This window comes from Charadrius vociferus, unplaced genomic scaffold, assembly GCF_000708025.1.
Source record: "Charadrius vociferus isolate BGI_N301 unplaced genomic scaffold, ASM70802v2 scaffold513, whole genome shotgun sequence".
Taxonomy (NCBI): Eukaryota; Metazoa; Chordata; class Aves; order Charadriiformes; family Charadriidae; genus Charadrius; species Charadrius vociferus.
Window position 1 is genome coordinate 528,252 of NW_009647423.1, and position 27,462 is coordinate 555,713.

The 27,462-nt window shown below is 36.8% G+C and overlaps 1 protein-coding gene across 1 annotated transcript in view; it reads right to left on the reverse strand.

The window, feature by feature from the left end:
• Window positions 1-227: 227 nt before the first annotated feature.
• The window catches only part of BAI3 (brain-specific angiogenesis inhibitor 3), a 101,872-nt gene continuing 74,637 nt past the window's right edge, over window positions 228-27,462 (reverse strand). Inside the window, exons 9-13 of the mRNA XM_009880521.1 lie at window positions 26,300-26,395; window positions 24,849-24,888; window positions 21,693-22,336; window positions 3,026-3,130; window positions 228-1,045 (exon numbers count right to left, since the gene is read on the reverse strand). Of these exons, the coding sequence (XP_009878823.1) occupies window positions 857-1,045; window positions 3,026-3,130; window positions 21,693-22,336; window positions 24,849-24,888; window positions 26,300-26,395 (1,074 nt within the window). The 3' untranslated portion in view covers window positions 228-856. The remainder of the gene's footprint in view (window positions 1,046-3,025; window positions 3,131-21,692; window positions 22,337-24,848; window positions 24,889-26,299; window positions 26,396-27,462) is intronic.

The following is a 27,462-nucleotide window of genomic DNA, read 5'->3' on the forward strand; positions in this document are numbered from 1 at the left end:
TGACAAGTCCAATTTATATGGTACATTGCCACAAAAGAATACCTAAGAAAAAGCAGAATGGCTATACGAACCTACTAATACGCTTTAGAAACCCTTTGCAGGAGCTAAAACAACATACTATTAAAACTCCAAATACATATTCAGTATGTGTGTTTTTAAAGAAAACTTTATAAATATGCAAATTGAAGATAAACAAATACAGAATAAAATGCACTAAGAAACTGATATGTAGACAAAGGTTTATTTACACCATACAACATTTTAAATATTTTATACACAGCTGCAGCAGAGAAAGCTACTCTGAGCTTTCCAGAGAAAACTGCAATAATAAAGATGTGAAATATATTATTCATATAAAAGTGAGATTATTACTTTATTGCATTTAAAGCAATGAAGAATGTAGCTCAACAGACATTCATTTAATGACAAAAACTTTGCTTTTATATTATAAAGTAAAAAGTGTAGTAATGGCCAAACAGACTGTTATAAACTTTAAAAACTGCATAAATATGTACATTGTGCTTCATGGTGAAGTTTTTTGAAAACTAAACCAAATGAAGCCGTTACAACATGAATCGTTGCTTGAGGTTTATCTATAAAGATTACCTTACAAATCCATTCCACGGGTACTTACAACACACGATGGTAAGAATTGTACACCTGGTTCTCCACTAGCTGCACTAGTGGGAATATACTGTACGAAAAAAAACCACTGACATTTGGCACAGGAAGAGCCTGACATAAAGTAGTCTCAATGTTCAGACAGGAGCGTCAGGATTCCCAAAGTCTCTTTATTGTCAGTGCAATGAATTATTTTTCTTTTGTTTTTGTTTTGTTCAGTTTGTTTTCATATTTGTTAAACTTCTGTTTGAAAGTCACCTTCTTGCACATCTAAAGGCAAGTTCAGACACTTCTCCCATTCTGCTGGTCTGAGTTCTAAAGCATCTTTTGCCTCTGTGTCTAATACATTTATCGTTGTATAGTGTTGGTAGTCGCCTGTGGTTTTGTAACTGTCCCATGGAGCCTTGTTCGGTGCCGAGTTCTCCTGAAGAGAAGAGAAGAAAGAAGAATTAAAAAAAAAAAAAAAAAAAAACAAACCAAGAATGAATTAATGTGTTTTCTGTTTTTAAGGCTGATTGCTAATGTGCTCTCATGAGACGGAGAAGCCAGAGAGTGGAAATGACTTTGCAGGGAGCCAGGCTGGCGGGTGTTCAGCGCTGTTGCGACTCTTTCTCTGTGAACAATCAACACTTTGGCAGGCTCCTCACCTGAGCTGCCAGCTAAGCCCTTTCTTTCACAGGAACCAACATACATGAGGAATGGCCGAGTGATCCAGTACCTATAGCCATCTCTTTAATAGCGGTTGTGCAGAAAAGTGGGATAAGAGAAGGGAAGGTAATTGAGAAGAGCTTGCTGCCTGAAATATGGAGTGGTTTGAAACAGAGATTGCCAGCTGGATTTTAAATTGGGGCAGGTGCATGACACAACCACTGAAACCTAGTCCTTGAAAACGCTGTGAGAGCTCCCTTGCTTTACAGGCTGATGAGCTCGTGTATATCAGGATTAACAGGCTGAAAGCTGGTTATTTTCTACTGAATGAATTTTATTTTTTTTTTGAATGCTGGGTCTTACAGAGTAAAAGACATTATGGACTGAGACCAATTTAATTAGTGATTTCTGCTGTAACTTTGGGTGGGACTTAGTTGCCAAAACTTAACATTTTTGCACCATTTAGGTGCCTTTGGATTTTCTGCCTGGTCCCGAACTATCTTTCGCGAGAGGTGCGGGTCTCCTTTGATTCCTGTGTCGTCACTGCCTGTACCATGCTGTGGACTAAGACATCTGAGGCTCTCTAAAATAGCCTGAGATGCCTATATTTAGGTACCTGGATCACTCTCTGACTGTCTCACAGATAGACCATTCCTCTAGGCAGCTTTTATAGCAGACCTTTCAAAAACATAAAGCCGATGCGAAACAGTAAACACAACTCTTCCACTGAGATTCCCTTTGAGATTTTGAATTAAGTCAAACTTTACGTGGACAGAAAATCTCAAATAGGGAGGCGAATGCAAACTTTACATTTCAGCAAATCTCAGAAGGGGGAGTAAGCGAGAACTGGGTGCAAAATAACACATATCACAACTAAAGATTCATCAAAGAATCAGGGCCAAATTTCTGCTGGATTAAGATAATGTAAATGACGTAAATCCATTGGCCTCGCATTTGCTTAATACCTCTTCTTCATGTCTGAGAGCAGCTCTTCTGAAAAAGTTATAGAATACAATGATTCTAGCTTAGTTCCATTTCATATACAATTTTCACATTATAAAATGATATATAAAATTATTACTAATCATAATATTACCGCTAACAAATATGTCACACTAAATTAGCTGTTTTAATTAGGCAGAATCAACTATTTCCTTGCTCTCATTATCAGATGTAGTCAGGGTGTTATGCTTGTGTGTATGAGTCTGTGTGTATAAATTTGAATTATGATGATAGCAGAGTCAACTCAGGATAATTTAATTTTTGCTTTTCCCATGGTAAATATTTATAAACCTATTATGGAAAAGACATGGCATTACAGAGACCGTGTGTGCTTTCTGGACCGTCTCACGTATAGGTGTATCTAGCTGGACTTGTTTGTAGTGACTAATTTAGTATCTGCTTGCCTATCGAGAGGAAAAGCCCTATTGGCCAAATTACATTAGTGAGCTGCTTTCTCTGTATAAATTCCTTTAGACTTGGTGGGCTCATGCAGATTTGAAATGCGTTCCCTACAGTTCAATTCCTTGTCATCTATAATGATGTCAGTGAGTTAGTTATGGTCTAGTTGTAAAACCTAATGAGTCTCGTCATAGGCTAGATTACTGAAAATATCTTTTGTTCTAATTTCTCAGGCTATCTAAAGGTAGCACAGACTGAGGTCTTCTCAGGAAATATACTGAATTCAAAGGACTCTTGTTTCATTGTTGTTGTTAAGGATCCATCATATTTTAAACATCTAAGGAGGAAAACTTACCATACTGCCTGATTTTGGTACATCCCGGAATCTGTCCAGTGTCTGAAATTTCTGATTTAACTCTTGAAACAATTCCATGTGCCTCTTTCTTGTATGCATGACCTTCTGCAAAATGGAACATAATTGCTTATATTTATAATTGAATCTGGGCTTTTTTTAAGAGAAGCATTATTTTCCCCAACATAACAAAGCAAATTGAATTTGGCAGGGCCATCTTTTCCCTATAGACTCGACCAATGGAAGTGAATTGCACTGAGCATTCTCTCTGCTCTGTTTAATGTTCTTCTTGTGTAGAGACTGGTTTTACCCCAGATTTGTTGAGTTGCTGAAATTAAGGGACATTGTTTTTGCGCTAGCCTAGAAGTATTTTGAAAGTGATGGCAGTTTCATAGAAGGATATTTCTCTTGCACATTAGGAATATTTTATAGAATTTATGTTTTCAGTATGGATGTAAATATTTTAATTTCTATAGGAATGCAACATCAGTTTGTAATGGTCCATATCGGAATAGCTTTTATGAGAACACTGAACTCAGAAATCTTGGCCCCAGATGGAAAAGCCCCAAATGTTTTGTCTATTTAATTAGACATCTTCTTGTCATTCAGATCATCATAAATTGCAGTTGAAATGGCATTCATATTAAGAAAAGTAGGCACAGTTTTTCACTCTTACTTGCCTTCTTATGTCATGGACTGGGCACTTGGAAATCACTCTTCCTCTAGCCTATACTCAGGGCACTCTTCCACATAAACTAATTACAGGTCACTCCTGTGCAAGAGGTGGGGACCCAAAACAGCCCTCACAGTTGGAGGAGACCATCGGCCATGTATCTGCCTTGGCAGCTACATGAAGAGTGAAGCCTGGTTTCAAGCCTAGGCTGTCTAGCCTACCATCTGCGTTGATTCCAAACAAGTTCATGCTCAGGTATGGATTCAGACTGGCCACTGAAGCAAAGCCGAAGGCTGCTTACCATTCAACCAATCTCATGGTTGTGTGGCCTGGGTGGACAGGGGACAGGAGGGACTGACCTCAGTCCAATAGCAGATGGGCTCAGCTTGGCTTTTCTTAGGCTTTTGTAACTGCTTGAACTTGAGTAACAGCCATGGCAGCAGCCAAAAACGTTGATGGAAAAGGAGCAGGACACTAGCCTCTCTGCACATCCACTAATTGTCAGGCCTGATTTTCCCTGGTGTTGTACATGACAAACCCTGCAAACTTAAGTATGCAGTGCCTGAGTAACACTTCCCAGCAAGTAACACTTCTGCCAAGTCTGGGTTAGTCCCTTTTAAAATGGAGTGGCAGTATTTGAACCTAAATAATGCTTTACCAATACCCATTTTAACCTTCATCTTTCACTTGCATTCTGTGTTTATAAATTTCGTGAGACGCTGCTCTTTTGATCGTGCATTTCTACTGCTATGCTGTAACAACCAAATCATCCTTAATATAGCTGCACTGTAGCTTGAGAACTTGTTTCACTTCTGAGAACAGGAAATTGGCAACATTATTCACAAAAGCGACACGAGATACCACAAGCAATTAAAGACCTATTAACTTAACACGAGTTGTGGGGTGAATAAGGGAAACAATTTTTCAGGATTTGGTGAGGAACTCCTTGCAAAATGTAATTTAACTAGAGATAGCTGATCTAAATTTATGAGGGGAGTTTCACTTAAGTGAGTTACTAGGGATTCTGTTAAGCGACTGCTGGTAGACAGGGATATGTGGCAAATTTCATATAAATAGGATTTAAAAAAGAAAGGTTCAGCCTCAAAGATTATTATTGGCTGAAATAAGGAGACATGCTCACGGGAATAAAACAGATTTGGTAGGTTAAAATACTGGCTCTAAAAGCAGGAAACAGCATATGACTGTGAAACAAGTATCTCCAGTTGGAAACTTTTTAATAGAAGGCTAGGGATATAAAGAACCCTACTTTCTGATATTTTCTGAATCGTGTACCCAAGAATTCGTTGAATAGCAAATATGAATAATGCAAATGTCTTAGTTCATTACATTATTCCTGAGGAGAAGCAGGTGGGAGGAGAAATTAAACACTTGCAGTGGGAAGTCTGCCAGAAAAAAGGCTTTAAATTTTATTCCTAATAGCAGAATGACTGGTATGCACATGTACCTATGGATCTTTTCATCGCTTCATGTTTTCCTGGCTTCTATTCCATAATTCCTACCCACTGACACCCGCCCCTCCCCACTGCTCATAAAGAACAATCTGAACTGAAGGTGCAGTAACTTAAATTTCCAACTTTAACTCTTCTTTTCTAGACTTCTTTTAAATTCCTTGTTAGAAAGCACCATCTTATCTCTTTTCTAGAAAATATGCTCTGTTGCATAACTCTTTCTCTTTTACGAGAAAATATCCCACAAAGTATTTGTGGGGGTTTAGTCTGTTTTCTCTATTAAAGAGGGAATGTGGAAAACACAGCTTTATCAGTCTTAGACATACATAAGTTTTATCAATACAGAGCTGGAGATCTTGACCAGTGTATATACTAGGATGATAGTAGCAGGATGAAAACAGGACAGAAAAGGAGGTTCTCATACTCCCCTTTTAAAGCACACCTTCTTTAGGTGCAGCCAGGGATTTGTCCATTATTGCCGCATCCCCTCCAGAAGCACCTGAGGTAGCCACCAGGCTACAGACAAACATCTTCTTGTTGCCTTTCCTTCAGGCTCTGTAACTCTTGTGCCCACACCCTAAAGAGGGACGGACAGCACTGAGACCCCTTCCACATTTCTATACCCTCTCACAAGTAATGTCAAGGGTGTGTTTTGAAAAGACTAAGCCTATCTCTGATGAACATCTACTCTCAGAAGAGGATTCAGAGTGTGGATAGCTCTCATCAGGGTTGGGAGGACTTCAAACATAACTCCATATCCAGCTCCCTTTTTTATTTATGACAGGATTTTAGCTGAACTCTAGCTCAAGCACAAACATTCTCATGAAGATTTGTGGTCAATCTTATGAATAACAGTAATATTAATAATAATAACAACAACAACAGTAGTGTCATTCAATTTGCCTTGGAGATTTTCTGTATTGTCACAGGTAAAAATAATCTCTCTCAAATATTGTACAAAACAGCTAAGTGAAAAGAACAGATGGGGGAATGCCTTCCCAGCCCTACAATGGAAACACGCTGTGTTTTCAAGATGTTATAGGTATGTTGCCAAACTTAGGAACAGGACAGGATTTTTGCCTGTAGGCACATTTTTTTTTCTTTTTGCTTTTGTCTACAAGAGATGTCTTCAGGCTAGTAAGAGAACGATTTTAAACTTTTGTGTGAGTTTGTAATGTTGCTATAATGAATAGCTATTGCAGATGAAATGCTGAAAGAATACAGCTCCAGCAATTAATGATCAGTTCAGCATTATTGTTCGTGAGAGTCTACTGCTCTGTGGAAAGAAAATAAGATATTCCAGTATTCACACTTTTACGGTGCATCCTTGCTCTCCCTCATGGGGGGAGCTCAAAAAGAGACAGAGATAACTTGAATCCCAGGAAGCAGGATAATAAGGCACTTTTTGGAATTTTTTGGTATAAATGTTATTATCAGAATAGATCCAATGAATGCCTTATAAAAAGGGGAGAGTGGGGCGGATGGCTGAGGAAATCCAGGAGTCCAACCCTCCCATAGAATTTAAAGGTAATTGTGCTCTTGAATCCTAAAATGTATGTCAATAATACTGTTTAACTCTCCTGTATGTTTTTGTAAGTGTCAGTGCACACCTATTATAAAGTCCTCCTGGGAATTTCCAGAGCATCTGTATTTCTGTTCAACATAATTAGAATGAATTTTATTTGATCTGACAGCTAAGTATTAGTGCTGAGCCTTCACGAAAAAGCTGCCTGTCCAGCTCCAGGGAAAAACACAACAAAATGACTGAGGTTGGAGAGCGCTTAGCTGGGGTTACCACAGCCAGCAGCAGCAAGGATCCAAAACTCCCAGACCTGTGAATTTTGGTCATGTTTTGGATAGTGGACTGCATGAATGAGTCTAAACTGATCCTTGCTAAGAGCAAGAAAAGAGCTGTAAAGCTGTTGCATATTGACTGTTTATTTCAGCAAACTTCAAAGTTCAAATAGCTTAGTCAATGTTTTGCAAAATCTAATAGTGGACAGTATATTATTGAGCAGTAATACTTGCTGCCTAAACACAACACAGTATGTTACAGTCTGTCTTCTTTTTTTTTTTTTCTACATAAAGGGATAATTTAAGAATGTAATGGTAAACTATTTAAAAAAGGAAATCAAGATGCAGGTGGCTCAGCTCTTGAGAGGCTCGTCTCTAACATCTTCAATAAGGGCTGGCCAGTTCGGATGTCACCTTTTTTCTCTCTTCCTTTCCTTTGACTGGAGACATAAGCTTTCTATACACTAACCAGCATGGTCATGGGACTTTTATTATTTACAGTCCATTGCAAAGGCCCTTTAAAACTATACCTGTGTATCTATATATATTGGAGGTAACAGGAACAGAGACTATTTTATGGCATTGTGTACAATCCTGGTCTGCCTGCGTTCAAACTACATAGCAGCTGGCTTTGAGTTTTAACTGTGGCCCTCAGAAAAAAAAAAAATTGCTCATCGTGCATTTCTTTGTTCTTACTTCAGATTGTCTATATTAAGGTTAAGTGTTGTGTTGTAGCCCACTAGTACAGTGTTTGGGGTTGGGTTTTTTTTGTTTGTTTGTGTTTTTTTTTAAACAGTGAAACTGTGACTCTACTGTAGTAAGTCAAACACGTCCAAGACCATTCTCTGGCACCATCTAGCATGGAATGTTCTCCATAAATGCTACAAAATTCTTTTAATCTCCAAAATAAGAAGTCTACAACCAAATTGCCTGTTGCAAATGGTAGCTAGGTTGCACTGGTTCCCTAAGGAGATTTTTGGAAGTGTTTGGAGAGACAAGGGTGATCCAGACTAAAATAGTAAAGATCATTCTAAAAATTAATCCATATAGAACCTGGAATTTTGGCACCCAGGAATATTCTCCCAAATGTCTTAAGTAAGACAGGCATAGCCTGAGGGCTTGTCCTGTATGGATATAGAGACATGTGTGAGAGGTTGTGGGTGTAGAGACTGTGGGAGAGTGTTAAATGGAAAAGGATGGAGGGAGCCAAGCTTGACACAGTCTTGTCCATACTGAGTATTTAGCATTTGCTATTCTCAGAACCACATCCATAGCATTTGTTATCCTCAGAACTGTGGAAAGACATTGTTTCAGAGAGTGCCAGCTGGCACTGGTCACAGACAAAGCAGAGAAAGTGTTAAACATTTAAGTAGTACGGCCAATCACTCTAGCTCAGCCTAACCTCAAAGCTCTATACTATCTTGCAGTCACTCTGGTTTGAAATATCAGAATAGCAGTGTTTTGGCCACACACCACTATCTCAATTCCCTTCATCAGTATGCCTTGCTGAGTGAAGGAATCTGGGTGGCTATTTGAACATGTTATGGCTTTTTTATTTTGCTTTACTTCAGACAGACAGCCACGCTATGTGTAAGAACACAGGAAAGCCCACAGGCTTAATCAGAGGAACCATAAAACAAGGAGGTGAGATGGGGTTGGTCGGAGTCAGTACTTCTATAACACAGCAGCAACTGGCACAGTATTGTCGCCGCTCTCACTTCCTCAGACGTCACTCCCAATGGCCCCATCCTTCCCTTTTTAAAAACAAATATCTTTTGCTGCATTATAGTCATACTTCTAAAAGCATTAGGCCGTGGAGCAACGCTAATGCAAACAAGACAAAAAAAAGGTGTACGCATCTTAAATACGCTATGTAAGTCAAAAGAAAATATGTAATGCTAGGCCTTATTCTTGAGCAGAATGTGTACAGCATCGTTGGTGTTTATTTGGTGTTGGATTATGCTCTCCTGAGTGCTAAGAAGAATATTTTAGTATCTGTTGCCACAGAGAACATTCTCCCTGTGAATGGCACGGTATTCCTACCTTTCATTAAAGAAAAAAGTAAAATTCAGAATTCTTTATATCATTATAAAACTTCTGTTCATATTGCTTGCATTTAATTTTAGTATTGCCTGCTCATCAGAATTTTGTTGTTGATTCATGGTTTTTTTTTCTTCTTGTCTAGTCATTTATCCTAAAGCATATTTAGGATAATATTTTCATTTTATTTTCCTTAAACTTATTACGAGTCTTTGGTGCTTTATTTGAGACGTTACATGACTGCTTAAGGTAGCTATAGTCGCTGGGGGAAAATGACATAAGAGATTAAGGCACGATGTTAAACTACCAAGAAACCACAATTGGACACAAAAGGTCAGCATTTCAGCAAAAGCAGGTCACCAAAGCAAACCCTTCTCTCATTTCAAGGCTTCTGTGACCACTGCTATGGCTGTATTTTGCTAGTTCTCCCGCTTTCATTTCTATGGACTAGAATCTGGAATCTGAAAGTTCCGAAGATACAGTTGTTGTGCTTACAGCCAGGTCATAATAAAAAATGCTTTTGTTTGCACGTGCAAAGAGAGTGATTTTTAAAGTTATGGTTGATATATACTGATCACTGGATGTTAACGTTTAGCCCGAGATCTGTAGGTTCCATGCGAATACTACGATTGCTCAACTTCTCTGGAGACACACATAATGAATTATATCAAACTATTAACATGCATGAATGGACAACCTATGCAAAACCCCCAAATCCACAAATTATTAACATTCCCTAGAAAACTAACTGCTACATTGTTTCTGGCAGAGAGTAGAGAAAAAAACCCTCACATAAACAAAACTCTAAGAGAATAGACTGAGGTAGAACAAAACAATCATTAACTAACACAGCCAAACCTTCTGATTCAATGGGGTCTTAGTCGGGAATGATGGATATCCAACCTAAAGAACCTTACATGAACTTGATTTTTCATGTCACATGTGATCCATAAGCTTTGGCAGCTGCAGCACTTCATTGTTCAAAACTTGACACATTCATAATCACTATTTGGATGCGAAACTCATATGCCAGTAAATTAGTATTGAAGAAAGAGAGATAGAACAAATGATTGAGAATCTCTTGAACAAAGCAACCTTCTGCAACAATGTGGCCTGTCCTACAGAAGTGTCACACTTTTTCAGTAGATAGATAGCCAGCAAAACAAAACAACAACAAAAAAAAGATGAAAATGAAGAGGCAGAGAATTGAAAAAATTGAAATCATGATGGTTAATATTGCAATGTGGCAGTTTGATCCCAGAGTATTTTACAAACAAGTTGCACCAAAGTAGTTTTAATGAATTGCTCATCATGTTCTGTACAGTACCAATTGAACAACCCTATGACATCTACTCTGTCAGAAGGCTAAAATCTGTTAAATGAACACTTCACATTTACTTTTAGGAAAATACTTTTAATAATCAGGAATAATTCAGTAAAACTTACTTCAAAGTCAAGGTCCGAATAACGTGATTTTCTTCTCTATTAAGCAGTAAAAAAGAAAGAAAAAAGAGGTTGTATTAACAAGGGGACTATTCACCAAATCATATTAATGAGTCTAAATAACATTCTTGTTTTCCTATCAGATATATATTAGGTATTCTGTGAGAGGTTGTAGATTTTATCTTGATAATTTAAGATTAATGCATGACTTTGCATACAGTTTATTAGACCAGTATCATATTATTTTCTCTGAAATAAACCAGACTGCATTTTACTGGGATGCATAATGTGCATGTTATTTGCATGCAATTGAACCTGTTGGTGTATAAAATATATCTATTTCTATATTTTCTGTGGTATTTGCAAATTATCATATTTATACTTTTACACAGCTGTCTATGATTTAGATTTGTATAGGTATACAGAAATTCATTCTTTCCTACATCAGGCTTACATTGGTACAACTCCATTGATTTTAATGGAATAACTGATAGCAAAATCAAGCCGAAGCCATCTATGCTTTCCATGGCTTCAGCTTGTTTGTTTGCAATGACGATTTGGATGGAGAAAGCAATGATTTTGTTTTACACTTATGACAACTCCAATTCAAAGCATCTGATATAAAGCAAGAATGATTTACTAGTGAAGCAATCACTCATAAAATGCAACAGAATATGATTGCTTAGACATATCACAAATAATTTAGCACAGAATATTTTACAGATTATAAAAGAAACCAATTATAAACTCAAACTATATCAGAAAGAAGAAGAAATATTATAAAGAAGAGATAAAAATATCTCTTTTCTCCTAAATGAATGATACAAAATTCTCTTAGTCTGAATGGCTTGCAATAGACTAAAGAGATGTAGAAACAGCGTCTGAAAGAGCTGAAAAAAAGAGTGCAAAGAATATATGAATGGAAAGAAAAGATACATTCCCCTTCAGAAAGGAGAGTTAAAGGAAAGGAAAAGTACCCCCCCAAAAAGAAAAAGGTTTGCTGCAACAATTTAACCCTAATTTTTGTGGTAGGATAGGATGGCTTTAAGTCATGGTGAATGAACCGTTTCAAATTGAGGTACAAATCAAACCCATTAAGTCAAGATGAATAATGTTACTGTCTTCATTAGCCTTTGATTTTATTTGGTTTTACCAACATGCAGGTTTTTGTAAGATGTTTTGGCTTTGTGCAATTGAAAAAAATAATTTTACAAGTCTTTCAGTTGTAGAAAGTGGAAAATGTTTGGTCTCTGAGCCCTTGATAATACCACTTTGCGACATATTGTCTGGTTTTGTAGTAAAGTTTTGATGCTCCAATCCACAATGAGATTAAGAATATCGCTGTAGCACTGTCAACACACTCTGATGGCTAAAGAGCTGGGAGGCAGTATAAAAGAACAGTCTATAATACAATTAAAACCACCACCACCACCAAGCTTCGGAGAAGCTATCTTTAATCAGCAAGGCTTGATTTAACCTAGCACACCTTATAAAGAGTATTTAAAAATAAAAAATCCTGCAAAAATAGCTATCATGAAAACATGGAAACAACAAAGGTCTTGGAGGTAAGAATAATATGAGGACATTACGCTCAAATTCTGAAAGTAACTAAGTTATTACTTCTCACTCATATTAAGGGGGCGATGGTACCTTTGACGTAGGCCTTCATCATTCCACAGTAAATCGGCACCTGAAGAAATCTATGTATTTCTAATGAGGAAGGATCTATTTTTTAAGGTGCAATTAAAGCACATCTACCACTGTGAAGGCTCTGTGGTTACAAAAGAAGAAATATGTACAGCAGACAATGAAGTGAAGTTTACAGTAGAAATGCTTTTTTAGCTATTTTTAAGCTACAGTTCAGTAACAAACCTGATATCATTGAACCGTCTGACTGAGAACCCTAAGTGAAAACATGGAAATTTAAGGAAGAAATGTGTAATTTGCTAGATACTGTGATTTATAAAATTGGAGCATTTGTATTTTGCTCTGTCTGCTTGACCACAGTGAAAATATCCGTGGCATAACTGGATTATTAGCTTTTGCAGCCAGACAACTCTATCACTGTTTGCATGGTGAAAAGACATATCTAACAGACTGTGAAATGTTCAACTGTGCTGTTGTCAGAAAGTGGTAACTATTGCAATTTTGCTGTTACATCGCAGCAGTTATGACCAAACAGGTCATACCACAGGTTTATCTCAGTGAGGATTTTTCTAGGGCTTAACAAGAACATATCACAAACATATTTATTTTAAGCTTATATAGTAAAGAACATTTGTTCCGTGCTGGTGCTTCACTTTTTTCTGTGGCTGCATATGGTGAAATACAGCACAAGTGCTGTCAGAACCTATTCTCCTAAGACAAAAAGTATGTAACTGCCACAGGTCTGAACAGTAGCAGCAAAGTTCTGCCAGTTTCTGAAAAACAAAGGGTGCTGGGTATGAATGTGATCCTTCACCACTTAAAGTCATCTGTAATATTGTCACTGACACCGCTAGGTACACCATCAGGTCCTCCTGGCTACTACATCATTGCCTTGAAGTCAGGACCTGGCGGTGTTATTTTTTGAGAGCAGGAACATATTCAGAAGCATGAAGTCATTGGGAATTTTGATTTATGAGGACGGAAGTATTCCTTCGGTCCCAATCGAGAGTTGTCATTTTACTAAATTCTCCTCCTTAGTCTCCTTGTTTACAACAAGCTTAAAACATGCAAATCGACACTTTAATTATGATTGTATATATACTCTTTTTTCTTAAATGAAGTTTACTTCTTGTGTCCCTTTGTCTGAGAAAAATGGGGTTTCCCACACATACCTAAATGCTTTCAAAAAATCAACCATCTGGCTCATTCTACAATTGGAATTAATGAAAGCCAGCAGCTGAGTGAAGTGGAGTTAGGGGAAAAGAAATCTCTTACATCAAAGAAGCTGCTGAACTGGTCACACCAGTATGTTTCTTTTCAAAAAGCTGTTCCTTTTACCCACCTGCAAAACTGAGAATGATTTTAGCCAACAAAAAAATTAGACTGGGAGCTGGTGTTTTTTTCAAGGATCATTTGGAGATCTGCTTGAGTATTAATGTTAGTAGAATATAAATAACCAGTGACTGTAAAGGATATTATCTATGGTTTGCCTCATTTAGTATTTTGTATTTGACCAGGTTCTGCAGCGATGCTTCAGGAAATATATAGAGAAGGGCAACTATAAAGTGACATTTCTGCTGCAATACCCTCCCTAGTTCTTCAGTAGTTTAGGAATTTCCTTGGGAGGAGCTTAATCTGTTGAGCTTAATAACACTTCTTTACATTATTCCATTAGTCTAATCATGTTTTAGAATGATTCCTAATTTTGACATCCAAAATGTGCTGAGGTAGTGAATTCAACAATTTAAATATGCATAATATGCCACAGGAAATCATGTTGTTTATCCCTTTGCCATTTCATTTGATGCTCCTGTTTTTTATGTAATAGGGAAACACAAATAACCGTTCCCTGTTCACTACTCAGTCATCTGCTCTCCAAGCTGAAGAGCATTAATGCTGGAGACCCATGAGGCTAACTAATAAAGGGACTGCCTAAAAAGCTGAAGCCACATGCAATTATTCAGCATCAGAGAGTTAGCCGGGATAATTCTGAAAAAGCTGAGGAGTATGGGTAACTAGTGAGCTGCAATCCATGCACAACTACTAATGCTACCAAAAAAAAAGGTCAAGTCTCCATTTAAACAGACAAGGGTGTGAATTGCCCTTTCTGAACAACTCCAGTGAGTTGCATTGGTGCTCTACATCAACAGAAGCCAAATCATGTCTTAAACTGGGGAAATTTCAGAGAAAAGTGGCCAAAAGTACTTTTAAAGAGTTAATAACACTGGATCAACAGGAAAGAATAAAGGACTGATACGGCTTGTTTAAGCTTTGGCTCTGGAAGAGGCAAACACAGAAGCTTGTCAAGAAACCTTAGAAGGATATAAACACTGATAAATAAAGCTGGTGTGAGAAAAATCTGAAAAGTTGTAATTCAGAAAAAATAGAAAAAAAAAAGGAAATTTCACAGATGCTGTCGGGAATAAAGGAATTTTATGTAACTATGAAATAATCTGCTAAGGGAAACAGTGGAAGCCCCTCACTCTTGTCTTGAAAGTGAAGTTTGAGTATGTATTAGAGAAACACACTGTAGAAAATGTTCTTGCACTGATAGAAGAGATGACCCGACAAGGTTTTTTCCATTTCTGATTTCTACAGCTCTTTGATATTAATTGATAAAACTAATTTTACAGCAAGCCCCCCCCACGTCCATGACAGGACCAAAGTGAAACTTTGAAGAGAGGTCTGCAGTAGTAATTTATGTTAAATCAATTTTACTTTGTGCTAATCATGTATAGCTTCTCTGTGTAATTCCAGAGCAACTTTAAACTCTGCTTGCTGAGGGACAAAAATAGAATACTGAAGAACAATTTCCATACACCAGCATGCACTAATCCGCTGGCACCAGGAAAAAGCTGCTCTCACTAAATGACTAATAAAATCCCTCTCCATCTCTGTAAAACGACAAATGTCTGTTTTTCTCCTTATTCTAGTCTGCATTACACCACTACCTGATTAATTACAGGAGATACTCCTGAAGATATATTGCATTGTGCAAAGTATAATTGAAACCAGAGATACCATATTATAGTGAGGGCTATAACCATGCTTCCATTAATATAAAGCCTTATTATCAGCAGTTTATAATTCACTCTAAGATTAGATTTGACATACAAGATCCTAGGCTGGGGAGGATTTTTTCCCTGACCAAAATTAAAGGAAAATCTTTTTTGGCCCTCAGAGATATGCAAGTGGAATGGGGATAGAGAGTTTTGATTTAAAATGGCTTTTGTGTGTATGTAACTGAAAAAAACCCTCAGCTTCTGAGTCGAAGATTATGTTGGCTATTAGTTCATAACAGAAGCTAGACATAAAGCAAGCAAATTTTCATGAAGAAGTGGACTAGCTATTTAATGTGGGAATTTTAAACTTGTAAAATATGCTAGCAAATTTAGCACATCAACACACAGCACAAACATAACTTCAGAGATCTCAGTTTAAAACTGTTCTGGCAAATTATTCTGGTTTGATGCTCCCTTTTTTTTTTTTGCAGGGTAACCTGCCTATGTATTTAGTCAATCAACCAAAACTACTTGTTTTGTGTTTCTGAAGGCTTTGGGGAGAAATGCAGCATTTCTTAAAGGGACGAACAATTGAAAATATGTTTCTTAATGATCATATGTAGTTAAGATAGATGCTTATAATACAAAGTCTGAAATACACTCTACACCGTAACGCTGACTAAAATTTTGGCTCTTTTCGTCTTTAGCTAATAGAATCACCTCTGCCTGATTCTACCCCCACTCCTGCTAAAATTAAGCAGCATCAATTTCTGAAGTCAGAGGAATCTGAGACCTACTCACTCAAGTGAAAGACAGAAAGGGTTGTTACAGGGCTAGACTTCATTTCACCGAGAGTCACAAAATTGGCAAGAACTGTCTCCACAGCTTATTGAAGAATGAAATGAGGAATGGGAGGGAGAGAAATCTGAGAAACAGAATGCCTGAAAACAAATGCAATGTGGAAACATGATAAAGAGGAAATTCCTGTGCTGCTCATCTCTCTATTTTAGTTCTCTCTCTCTCTCTTTTTTTGCTTCTCATATCGTAAATCAAAATGACTTCCCAATATTTTGCTTTTGTTCTGCCTGATGCTCTGGTACTTTATTGACAAGATTGACTGTTTTAACTGCATATTTCTTCTCTCCTTTCCTGTTCTTGCTCTTTTCCTCATGCATTTATTTCATTCTTCCTAACACTTTCATTTTAAGCTGCTTCTCCATTTCTGTTGTCTTTCTTTTCCCTTTTTTTGGCTTGTCTGTCTTTCTTTTCTCTTCTCTTCTCTTCTCTTTATCTATAAGTTTACTTTTAGTTTGCACCTCACTAGCTTTAATAGGTCCCTTTATTTTCTCAGCTGTAACAGTTTTTTTCTCCTGTAGTGCCACATCAGCTATTTGGCCAAGGAGCTCTGGAGTTGACATTCTTTGAACGTATTAACAGCTCTCATGAATTAATACAGAAAAATTATTTTGGTCACACAATCAACTTCCCATCTAAGAGCTTTATGTCTTTCTCCACATAAAGATGTCATAGCAGAAACTGAGACAGAAAAATAAAGAAGGAAGGTATGAGACTGGAAAGAGAATTCTGGTCCTTTACATGACAAACAGTTTGGGGAGTCCTTTTCTTCCTGTTCTTATAAAGTAGATACTCTTTTTTCCCTTTAATAAATGTTTCTAGTGTCTGTCTTTGCACGTCCTTCCTCTTATAATAGTTAAAAGTCTTTGCCTCTTTCAGCTCCGTTCCATTTCTGCTCACACTACACTAACCATAGTTCCCTTGAAAGAATCTGTCATTCTTCTTCTACAAAGGTAACGATGCAAGGCTCCTCGCATAGTCAGGCAGCTGGTATCTACTCCCTTTTGCATTTATTTTGCACAATAAAAAGAAAAGAATTACTTATCCTGGAGATATGTTGCACAGATCAGCTTCTTCCTCTGCATTTAAACCTCCTAACCTTTCCTTGCATCTATGTGGCTGGGAATGCACTACTTCACTTCAAAGTCATTTAATTTTAATGAGCACACTACTCTGAGTGTACATTTTCAAAACACAAAACATTCTAAAAGAGTGTATCGAGAGTGCTGTCTTCATTAAAATCAAAACACTTTTTGCTGAAGGAGCACACTCCAAGCCACTTTGATGCCAAGGTAGCAAAGCCAGTTTTAATCCATGCATATAAGGGATGTGCAGGAGATTAGCCAGATGTTCAATTACTCCTTCTGAGAAATTGTGATGTACTAATACGTCTGCCTGTGCCTATGATCATATGAGTACTGTTGGGTACATACCAAGTAAAATAAAAAATCACTGACTTGCACATTGGGAATCTGCAGATCCTTAAATTTATACTTATTTGGGCAATACTGGTATATAAATATTATGGCATTCACAGACTTTTGAAAGCTCAACTTCTTCCATAGACAAGAAAGCATTTAATTGTTCCCAACCATGCATTTTCTTGAGAAAAAATATGTAGATATAAAAACTAGAAGAAAGTTTGTGACACACTGTAGGATTCATCTGACTAAATTTAGGATGTCAACGGTTTTGATGTTGATGTCTGAACTACTCATTCTGGCTTCCTCTATGGCACCTGAAGAGAGACCCTTGCACTGAGGGCGTGTGATTTTCTTCATCCTGGAGCGATGTCTAAAAGTGGCCTAAAAGTGTTTATTTCTGTCCTTGATGCTAAAGGGAAGCCAAATGTGAAAAACTCATTTTCCATATCAGAAGGGGAATGCTTCCATCTAGATATCTAATAGTACAGGTGACGGATCCTCCTTGCAGAGTTAAAAGTCAGGACATATGCACTTGTGGTGATACTATAGTTGTGTTCCAAAACATCCATCTCCAATGACCATAATGAATACAAAGTCTAAATAACAGAGAACATGAAAAAGACCTGAAGTTTCAGCCTTCACTTTCAATAGTTTTGGGGTTTTTTTTGCTGTTTATCTCTATACATACTTTTAAATTATTTGAATAGACACATATTGATCATCTCTTCAAATGTGCAAAATTTCATGATCTTAGGAAGGTAAAGATGTTACTCAAAAGCTAAATTTTTTGAACTTATTGAATTCTTTGAATGATAATGCATACATTTCTGCAAACTGGCTCTTTGAAACACAATACTCTACCATTTCACTGGTAAGATTGAAATGAAATTTAAAAGAAATAATTTTATTTTAAGATGTGAAAAACCTTAGGGTTTATATTTTCCAAAGTGTCCTCTAATTCTGCTGGTTCAGTTCTATGGCCACAAAGACTAGCTTCTACCATAAAATGGGTAGACAAATAAGAACTATTGTATGTATGTTAATATATTGTATTTTACTGGGTGTCCACTTGCAAACAGTTATGCCTGCAGTATTACTGTGGCTAGAGGTGTTTGTGGGTTCATAATTACACTTATGAAATCAGAAGCTGGGTTGGATCTTGGCTGAAAATGCACCACACGGCTTCTTAAGGCATTTTGATAAGATGATAAATTCTCTAACTGCTGTTAAGCTATTCCCATTATTATGTTCTTAATAATTACTGACTTCAGTTTAAAAAAAAAAGAATTTTGTTAATGCAGGTCATACCTACCTAAATGCATTTTACTTACATGGTAGTTGCTAATTAGTGTATGGTAAAAATACATGGTAAAAATAATAGTAGTATCTTAATTCCAGGGAAACAGGGGAGGAACCCAACTCCCTGCACTATGCAGAATACACAAAAGGAGGCCTCCACCACCTCTCTTGGGACGCCTCTGTTTCTACAGAGAAGCGAAAGGGGAATTGCCCCTGTAGAGCAGAAATCCACGTGCTTTTATGTTGGACTTTGAGTGGGGCAGCAGTATGAGCTGACAGGAGAAGGAGGCTTCCTACTGCTCAGGATCTTCTCCTTTAGGGATGGTCTAGTCATGCTCTGGCTGGAAAAATGTGGATAGAATGATCTTGAATGTCATGCTGCAGGCTTTGCTGCTCCATAGCGTCTGACAAAGCCCTGTCTTTTGGAAGGTCTTGAAATCTTCTAAAATTATATTGTACTGGACATCAAAAATATTTTGAAAAAAATCCCTTGCCCTCCCTTCTTTATGTTGTTGATGGCAGCAATGCAAGATAATCCAGCTGGTCCGTTCTAGCCAATAGCATTTTGGGACTTTACCTCAACCCTTGCTTCTTACACACTGCATACATAAGACCACAATCACATTCTTTATCTGGCTAGATCTGCTTGTCTGGATCTGCTGAAACTCTAATTTTCTTCTATGCACAATTTTTTTCATGTTCCTTTCTTCAATTCATTGCAGCACATCCTTATGAAAAGATGAAGTAATGCTATATAATCAAGTAGTGTTGAGAACCACAAAGGCAGACACAAAAGCCAAAAGAGTTCCTTTCATTTCTGATCTGCCCTAATATCTGTTTTTTTCTTAATGCATGGAATTATGCTGGGTTTGGTTAGGTTTAATAATATAATTGTTTACAGCTTTCTAAACCTAATATGTTTACCAAGTTAGAAGAGACTAAATATTTTCTACCATATTTTATTATATTTTACTGCATTTTCTACTACATACTTTGTAGTCTCTTCTGAGCATAAAAATGATATACAGAATGGTGATACAGATTTGGTGTCTATATTCCATCTTCCAGGTAAGCTTAAAATATGATACAAATACAGTTAAAAAAAAATAACTCTAAAGGAGCAGTACAACATGCTTATAGATCTTCAGGCACATTTTTACAAAGTGGCCTCAGGAATTGGAACTCTGTGTAAGATGGAGTAATTACTGTCCCAATTTTTACAACTTCACTAAGGTTTCCTTTTTTTAGGTGTTCTAAATGGCCTTTATTGCCAATGGAAAGAAGGAGGCATCACCAGAGAACAATTTAAACCTCAGGTGGGGTGGATGGTGTGGTGGCAGGCATGTCTATTTTCTCAAGGAACTGTGAACCTCCCCTAGATATCTCACCCGCATGTTTAATCTTAACCAGGCTGGATTTTGAGTCTCTGTATCTGCAAAAAAGTATCTGAAAGATGGTATTGTAGATAGGTAGGAGAGGATACTACTGAAAGGTGACTTTAGCTATCCTGCTTCTGGAGTTGCATTAAATTGGAGAAGAACCCCTGTGTACCACCTAGGATCTATCAACTAGTATACCTGAGCTGAGGGCAGTAACTTCTTTAACGATGCAAACTTGCTTTGAAAGAGCCTGTCTGTCTGAGCATTTCATGGGCAAGCACATACACTATCTTTTAGAAATAATTTTGAAATTTTGTCCCAAGATTATACATATTCACTTTAACAACAAACAAAAAGTGGACAATATTTGATTACTTGCAAAACCCCCCACTTCATTTTTCAACTATTTTTTTTTTCAGTTAAATTATGTGTTGTAAAAACTTATGATAGTACACACACAATATAAACACCAAGGGAAATATTTCACTTTGAAAGCTTGTAAAGGCATGTCTTGAAAAGGAACTAAGTTCTGCTCTTCTGCCCAAACTCTCCAGTTGATTCACATATGAAACTTCAACTCCATTTTCACAGAAATATCCATAAGTACCCCCTATTCTATGAAGCGTGGGCTACAGTTCTGTGTCTCACAATTGAAAAATCAGGTAAAGTTACTGCTTCCCTACAGAGATGGGTCCAAACATTGTAGAGCAACAGCTAATGGCTTCAAGTTTACGTATACAGATTTTTTTTTCCACCTATAACTTCTTTCAGCGAATGAGTAAGTACCATATTTTTCTCATTTGTCTTTTTCTTTCCCGCCAAATGCTATATTTCATAACATTTGAAATGCTGGCATGATGTACTTCCAATCCTTAAAGAGTCCCAAGTATGAAAATAACTCCACCTCACAGGTGGTTTTGCATAAATAAAAAGCTTAATAGGAATGGCAGTATCTGACACTTAGGTCTTAAGAAATGATGTAAATACTTTTCACTTTAAAAATGTTTAAATCCCACAGACAGATTGTAGTAATGAACTGAATCCCTTTTAAAGGCTTTTCAGTTCACTTTTGCAATCTGACTAGAATCTAGCGTACTCCACATGATGTCCACCTGTACCTACTGCACACATCAGTTGTACCAATGCCCACACACACATGCAAACAAAACTAAATCAGTAAACGGTGAACTACCGGGTGGAAGAATCCAAGACTTACACTAGTGAGGGCAGAATCAGACCTATCATATCTGAGACAGATATGATTGTCAGCAACAAAATGGCAAATATATTCAACTGCATGTGCTTGCAGGTAGGGACAATGATTATCTTGCAGGAATAGTTTTTCTTCTCATCGCAACATGGCGGACTTTACCTGGTAGGTCACGAAATCCTTTGCAGTCGTGTGGAATGTTAAATCTCCAGAACTATACAGTTTCATACAGACTGGCTCTGAAACTTTAGTCTTGTTTTCTAGGTATAAACACTTCTGATAATAAGAGAAATATGAACAGCAGTGTATGATCCCAAACAATAATTTATACTGAATTAAAACATTAGTTTCACCCCTTAGACACAAAACACAATTTATTGTCTTATCATATAATTAGAACAACAAAAACATGCATTTTGTTTATGCACCACTGACCTCTAAAGAGCTCATTGATATCGTGGATCCAGTTTCACTTCTCGATAATCCTGCATTGTCATCCAGCTCTGAGGCAATGAAATTCTTCACTGCTGTGCGGGGCTCAAATGGTAAACTCTGCATATGTTCTTGGGTGGGAATATGCTGGTCTAAACTGATATTAAATTGGTCCATTACAGAAGGATTCATATTGAACTCTGGATTAACTTTGTAGTGCAACAGCCTTTCATGAGGCAACGTATCCATGCCTATATTCATTTTGCTCTCATCTTTCAGTGATGGCTGGGTATTTACTGAGCCCCGGGGCATGACTATGTAGTCGCTTTCTATCATCCGTTCTTGAGGATGGACTATGTCCATATCTGCACCTCTCAAATTATCATCAGTGCATAAATACACAGTCCTCCGCAACTCACTGTTGTCTTTTTTCAAGCACTGATTGGCCAGTTCACTCATACTCATAGGCATGTGGAGACCTGTTGGTTGCTGGATGATGACTTTGGAGATGATGTTTCCAGGCAAGGTAGAATAGCTCATTCCTTCAGGGTTTGGTCCTTTCTCCTCCTCTTCATCGTTTAGTGAAATTCTAGAAAGTGTTCCTGTTATAGTAGCTGCTCTGCAAGGTCCAATGTCTTTATGCAGAACTGTGGGTCAGAGAACAGAATTCTTACAACATGAAACCATGTCTGCCTAACGCTGCTTTTGCTCACGGCTTTATTTAGCAGTGCTCCCTTTACCAGTGCATCTTTTTAACTCTTTTTCTATATATTTAATAACTTTTATTCTATAAATATTGTTTTAGGAAGTTTTGCTTTGTTATTTAAAAAAATCAACATCTCTTAATCTACTATGTATAACTGACACAGATCTCTGACTAAGCCTCCGTCATTTATATAAATTAAAACCACTCCTTCATTTATTCCTACTGCCTTACATAGATCTTAGGTGACCTACAGCTTAAGCAAAAGCCTGCCATGTGGAACTCAATTAAGGGTTTTCCAAAAAATACACTATGACATCTGTACTGCCATTATTAACTCCACATAAACTCCTGGAAAATGTCAAACAGATTGTAAGGAAGAATCATTTTGTCAATCCATTGTAATGACCTACCATAAGATTATAACTATGAACATGTGTTCCTGAGCTCCTAAATGTTCCTTTTCACTGACTTTTTAAAATTGCTGCATTTTTTAAATAAAAATGACAAAAAAGTAACTACCTTGGGAAGAAATTCCACTGGTATCAGAAAGGCATATTTTGCTGCATTTGAAAAGGTTATAAAGAATAAAAATATGTCTCTTAAAACAGTCATAATCAACTTGTGGTGTAGGCCTAGGTCTTCCTGGTCAAACTTGTAGCAACATCCAGCGATTTTTTACTGGGGGAAACTCCACATGTAAAAGTTATTAATCCTGTCTTAGAATACAAAATTTCCAGGAGCACTGAAGGATGTGGTCGAAAGCAAAACATCTATTCAATCACAATTTTTGATCTTAAAAAGTAAATAGAAGTCCATAACTCAACATTTGTATTGAAAGAAAAAGGATAGCTAGTATGAAAAAAAATAATTAAAGTGACCTATTACTAGGCTTATTCCAGCTGCGTGCAAGGATTTTTCCTGTCCCAGCTGAAGATATTTTAATTCACTCCAGTGCTAGTTTGTTCAATAAAATCCATCTCATGGGCTGAGATAGTTAGACAACCTGAGGCATCTCAGGTGTCACATTTACATTCCTTTTGGTAGCCTGAGGGTTCTGATGACCCAGATCCCCCAGTAGCTGCCATGTTCCACAGCATGCAGCTCATAAGGCATCCCACTCTCCTGCCTTACACAAAACTGCATCTCATTTTTCCATTACGAAAAGAACAATTTGCCTCTAAACAACAGTGGACACACACCTGACTTCAGCATGCTGCTTCACTGTTTCCAGTCACACTTGTTAAAACACTTCAACCAGTGACCTATTCTTAAATCTTTCATTAAAAGAAGCTGAGTTTCAATGTTTATCTAGTAAAACCTGTTCATAACTGTATTCAAGGTCCATCTCCTTAAGGATGCTGTCCATCCTGCAGAGCTATGCTGGGAAAGGTAAGAAGTAGGAGCTACGTGGACCAATGCTGGACTTTTATCCTACAGACATACATTTGTATTACAACATACTATCCTGCTCCCTTTAAAATATGTGTGCATATTAAACCAAATCTATATGGAAGGCCTATTACCATATTGCAAGAAACTGAACTGGCAGATTTTTTAAGCTGAGTGACTGGAAACTCAAACTTTACCTGAATGAGATCAGCCTTCCTGGCTCCCCATATAGGGAGTGAAGAGAGACAGTGTCCCCCAGGTGGATGGTGCAGAACAGCTAAGTCAGGCTTCTGCATTGTCTCACCCTGTGCGGAGGACACCTGCTCTCTCTTTCTTTCTGACTTCACTGAAGACAAAGGGTCTCTAGGCAGGATTGGTTCCCTAGGTAAAATTGTCCTTTGGGAATATCTCCTAGATTAAAAAAATGTCTATAGGGTTTAAAGGGTCATTTATTTTATACCGTGGTTTATTTAAGCAAGGTTTGTAAATAAATTGCTTAAAAAGTGTTATTTTTAACATGCGGAAACAGACATAGCTGACTCATTCAGGATCACATTACTGAAATGTCTTAAAAAACCCAACCTGTTCCAATAAAATGGAATCAAATTGAATTTTCCTGATATCATGTTGCTTAAGCTACTGTTGATTTCACTTAGAGCCCTAAAAAATTTGCCCTCTTTAAAAGTAAACCAATGATGCATCCTTCACATACATAGCTTTTCAGATACACGATATTAATTTTTTTTTCTATAGCAAAATGACTGACATTTGCTTGTGTACTAGGGCAAAGAATATTTTCTGTCTAAGACTGACATTCTTTTCAAAACCATTTGCCTTTAATAGACAATCATACCTTTCGTTGCTTCCCAATTGCTGAATTCTAGTAAAAGGCTTTTTTAAGAAAATGAAATAAATGTATTTGTACAGTGGCATCATTTTTTTGGTTTATATTTATAACTATGCATTGTGAACAATTAAACCCTGACATTTTTCTGGTTTTCATTTCACAAGGAACTAGTACAAGACTTCTTTCTGTTGGCTAAATACTTTCTTAGAGTTCTTACCTGACCGACAAGCAATGTCCACGTCCTTTTCAAAATCAGTCTGTAACAAGAAACAATGAAACGGGACAACCGTTATTAATTGAAAACTAAACTGCAATATCTTTTTTGCCAACTAGCACTTCCAAAATGTCCTACTTACGGAGTCATAGTCTCTTAAAAGTGGTTTCTTGTTGCTGAGAAGGTGAAGTGTATTGTTTTACAACAGCAGAGCTTTACAAAGTTTCCTAAAGTAAAACTGGGTGGTTTTCAAAGTATGCTGCCTGACCAGAAAAAATAAAATAAAATAGGTGGAAGTAGAGTATATAATTTTAATAAAATGATACAGTGTATAGGTTTTTTATGTATATGGAAGAGTAACTTCTACATCTCATGGAAGGATCATCTTTAAGGAAGATTTTCATAGCAATTTTATAAACAGAAGTATGGAAAGTAGCCTGCAATAGAAATTACTGTGAATAAGTGTAATCCAATTATTCCACCCTGTCCGAAACTTCATTGATTTGTTATGAAGCGGTTATTTGTTATGTAACAGTGTGTCCATCCTTGCTAGTAATGTAATCCCATAAAGTTTGTAGTCCCTAAAAACAACTATTATTTATGTCATTGGGCAAAATTTAATTGCAAGAGCTAAGAATGAATTTTAACAGTTGAAAATCCAAGCACAGTTTTCCCATTTAAGCAAAACTATTTATCCTGTTACAGAAATCGATTAAAGTATGTTTTTACTTCTACAAAAAGTTTATTACCTGAAAAATTTTTAATAAAGCTGACCTCCTTCTTGTTTGTGAAGTCCAAACATTGCATTCTTTTTTGATTCACCATTTTTTGAACAACATCTCCATTCATAATCTTTTGATGGACATTGCTGAGCCTTTCATATTTTTAGGGCCTGATCCTGTCCCCATTTTAATCAATGAAAAACTGTCATTGAAAGTGAAGGGACCAATATTTCGTCTTAATATACTGCCTAACAATATAGTAAATCCAAAAAGGCATACTAAGCCATTCACTATCTCCTTAATTAAAGCCACTAAATAGATTCCCCCTTTAGAATCTCTAGGCCTTTCTCCTTCTCTGAATTAGTTTGAGAGGAACATTTTTCAAGGGCTCATGAAGGGAAGACTCTCAAATGTATCAGTGCTCTTTACACCAACAGTAGGAAAAGTCACGATATATTATTAGATTACTTTCTCATTTTCTTATGTAAGAATCTTTTGTCATAAAGAACACTGTTGGAAGATAGTAATTCACTGTGCTCCACTAAATGATCACACCAATAATTCAAAACTTGCTAAGAGATTTAAGCAAGCAGACAATGACCAAAACCGACTTACACTTAAAAATCGTGTTTATATTTCAGCTGTACATACTTGCCATGTACAGTACAGTAAGTTTTATTCTTTTGGATAGGAACACTAAATTAAGAGTCAAAGTAAAAAATAAAAGCTAACCATGATTTGAGCATGTCCATTAGGAAAAGAACTTGAAGAATCTGCATTGATTGGATCCTGGCAATTTCTCAGTCGACATCTGAATGCATCTTGAACCTGTGAAAACAATATCTTATACTGATTCTTGTGCAACATCATATACTCTACTCCTATTAAAGATTAAATTAAACTGTATGGAATACAACGCATGGCTTTTCTTTAGCATACTTAATAAATCAGAGGCAGTAAACATAAATGTTTATTTCTGCCATTTCATACATTTGCTATATTTTGTGGCTGCTGCAAAATGTGTCAGTCTGTCACTCCAAAACTAATGAATAAGATTTGCCTATGGACAGAATTAACTAGCAGTCAGTGATGATCTGGTACTCAAGCCAAATCTGTCTTGGGTGATAGTATTTGACTGTGCCTTCTCATTCTGTTTGGTACAGGTTTGGAAGGAGGAATAATAGATATACTATTAACCATTGCAAAATAAAATGTATCATCTTCTGCTCGATAAATGTAAAATACTCGAAAGACAGTTCTTAACGGTCACATAGTGCTCTCCTGCTTATACTGTAAAGAATAAGTAAATTTGAATGATGTTACTGATTCCAATCATAAGCTCTAACTCCATGTATAGGGAATCTTATGCATTTCTTGTAGGAGTAAAACTCTTCAGACTTAAGGTTAATATCTTCCGTGTGAAGATAAGAAGAAGAAAAGTGGACTGTTTGCACAAAGACTAGTTTCTTGAAACTAAAAAAAAAGAAATAACTTCTATTTACTAAGATGATCCACAAAGTAAATTCGAAGACTTGTCCCTAAAACACAAGTATATTTGAGGAATTATCTTTTTATAGGAAAGGCTATTTTTACTTTGATTTTGGGCAGAATATCTGTATAAACAAATATTATTACACAACACTTTTTTCAGAAAGATACAGTTCAACAGAGAGGCACACTCGAAAGAAAAATACAGTTCCTGTCCACTGACAGTAGAATGCAAACACATTTTAGTGCTTTCTCACATGTACCACAGTAAGAACAGCAAGGCAACTTTTGAGATGGAAAGTTTTAAAATGTGAATTTTGGTTTCAGAAATGTAAGTATCCCTATTAGCAACCTGATTGCAAGATGTGACTTGGAAAACAGGAATTTAGTTGGACAAACTCCAATCA